The 2,408-nt window shown below is 46.7% G+C and overlaps 1 protein-coding gene across 1 annotated transcript; it reads left to right on the top strand.

Annotated features, from left to right (window-relative positions):
• Positions 1-1,182: 1,182 nt before the first annotated feature.
• LOC102438072 (protein PAT1 homolog 2-like) lies at positions 1,183-2,028 on the top strand (the record flags this gene model as incomplete). The annotated part of the gene is made up of 1 exon (XM_006104783.1): positions 1,183-2,028. A coding segment is annotated over exon 1 (846 nt), but the record flags the coding sequence as incomplete, so codon positions are not given.
• Positions 2,029-2,408: the final 380 nt, after the last annotated feature.

Genomic DNA, 2,408 nt, shown 5'->3' with positions numbered 1-2,408 from the left:
CAGTCTCAGTCTAAGTTGACCTGGCTGACCATTATAAATTAGTGCTTTTCCCAGCGTATCATTTCCCTCAGAATAATCTTCAAATTTTAATCTTTTTTGTTTATGACTGCATTCCCAGAACTAAGTACGGGATCATATTAGGCGCTCAATAATGGCTTCTTAAATTACGTGAATTCATGAATCTCATCACTAGTAGATAATCATTAATACTTTGGTATATGCCACTTTTAGGCCTTAATCATATTTCTTCATTAACTCTAGGACTAAGGATCTAGTAAATAGAAATATATGGACACTTAATAAGTATATATGGAAAAACAAGGTATATGTGATTCAGGCATCAGCTAAAATGTGACCGACCTCCCTAGGGTCTCCTTTGATTGGCGTGGCTGAGGTTTGACTGGCATGGCTGAGGTCTTCAGCCACACCAGTCAAGGGAGACCCTACCTCAGTCACTACTACATAATCTTGTTTTAGTTTCCTTATGGCATCAACACCAGCTGAATCATCTTTTATTTGTGTGTTTGCTTTCCTGACTCCCTGACTAAAATGTAAGCTCCACGAAGGCAGGGACCAAGTTCATCTTGGGTAATGCTGAATGCTCACTGCCTTAACAGTCCTTGGCTAATAGCGGGAACTCAATAAATGTTTGTTGAATGATGAATGAATGTCTGACATTTATCTGCCCAGAGTACTCTGAGTCAGATGCAAACTGTCAGATGGACTTAAGCAGGAATCCCTGTAATTGCACTTAGCATTTCAAGGCCATCACCAGCCTCACAGAGGCACTGACACGCTAAAGATGGTTCTGTCCAGAGATGTGCCATGCACTTGGCTCCAGCCCTTGCAGAATACCAAGCGATATTTGTATTGACAGAGGATGAAGGTTTGGCCTCTCTGGTCTAAAAATGGGGCTCCCTGTCTCATCCGTCGAGGACAGCAACTCCCGGTTCCTCCACTTGCTGATCAGACTGACAGCAGGCTTCAGCCAGAGTCAGTGGGTCGATGCTGTGGTGTCAGGACCACATGATGTAAAAATGAAGAGGGAAGTAGCAGAGCTAGAAAAGGAGGCCAGGACTATCTTGAGCCAGAGGGAGGGCAGAGAGATGGAAGAGAGTCCAGGAAATACTAATACACAATACATTCAGGAGTATCCTTTTTCTTATTCTAATCCATGGCGGTATGGCAAATTTCACCAGCCTAACTAGGGTAAAAAGAAAAGATACTTCATTGTCTCAGCTGATGATGCTGCAAACCAGACATCACAAACTGGTGGCTCCTGGGCCAAGTCCAGAACCGGAGATAGGAGCTGCAAGCAGCCAGAGGCTTCGGGTGTTGTCCTGGATTGAGAAGATGTTTCTTCAGTTACTAGAGATAGAGGAGGGCCAGAAGAATGGGCCTCCACAGTCCTGCTACTCTGAGCAGCAGAAAAACCAGGTTGAGAAGCTCTTCCAGGCCTTAAAGACCCAGGAGCAGGATAATCTGGAGGAGGCAGCAGATGGCTTCCTGCAGGTGCTCTCTGTGAGGAAGGGGAAAGCCCTAGTGGCCCGGCTGCTCCCCTTCCTGCCCAGGGATCTAGCTGTCAGCCTTCTTCTGGCTATCAACCACCATCTGCCACTCCTGGTCAAGAGGGATGCAGCTGATCAGGTCCTACAAATGTTATTCAAGCCTCTGGGCAAATATATCAGACACTTGACCCTCCAAGAACTCCTCCAAGGACTTCAGGGACTAATGCTGCTTCCACCTGGCTCCTCAGAGAGGCCAGTCACTGTGGTGCTTCAGAATCAGTTTGGAATATCTTTGCTCTACACCCTGCTGAGTCATGGGGCACAGCTGGTATCCCTGGATCCATCCCTGGAGGAACCCAGCAGTGACCATACAGCTTGGACAGACACAGTGATTTTGATCGCCTGGGAAATAGCTCAGATGCCTACAGCCTCTTTGGCTGAACCCCTAGCCTTCCCCACCAACCTCCTTCCCCTGTTCTGTCGCCACATGGACAAACAATTGATACAGCAGCTAGCAGGGGTGGGCAAACTTTTTGACTCGAGGGCCACAATGGGTTCTTAAACTGGACCGGAGGGCCGGAACAAAAGCATGGATGGAGTGTTTGTGTGAACTAATATAAATTCAAAGTAAACATCATTACATAAAAGGGTACGGTCTTTTTTTCTTTTAGTTTTATTCATTTCAAACGGGCCGGATCCGGCCCGTGGGCTGTAGTTTGCCCACGGCTGAGCTAGAGGCTACAATGCAGCTTGCCTGGATCTACTGATCTCATTATTCTGGAATATGGACATGTGGGGAAAGTTTAATCATCGGACACTAGCTGTGCGAGCTATGTCTACAGGGATCCAAGAGTCTGAAGACATTTCTTATGCCTTGATACACTGGAGGACCCTACCCAA

This window comes from Myotis lucifugus, unplaced genomic scaffold, assembly GCF_000147115.1.
Source record: "Myotis lucifugus unplaced genomic scaffold, Myoluc2.0 scaffold_606, whole genome shotgun sequence".
NCBI lineage: Eukaryota > Metazoa > Chordata > Mammalia > Chiroptera > Vespertilionidae > Myotis > Myotis lucifugus.
Note: the sequence above shows the minus strand (reverse complement) of the source record. Positions and strands in the feature narration are given on the sequence as shown.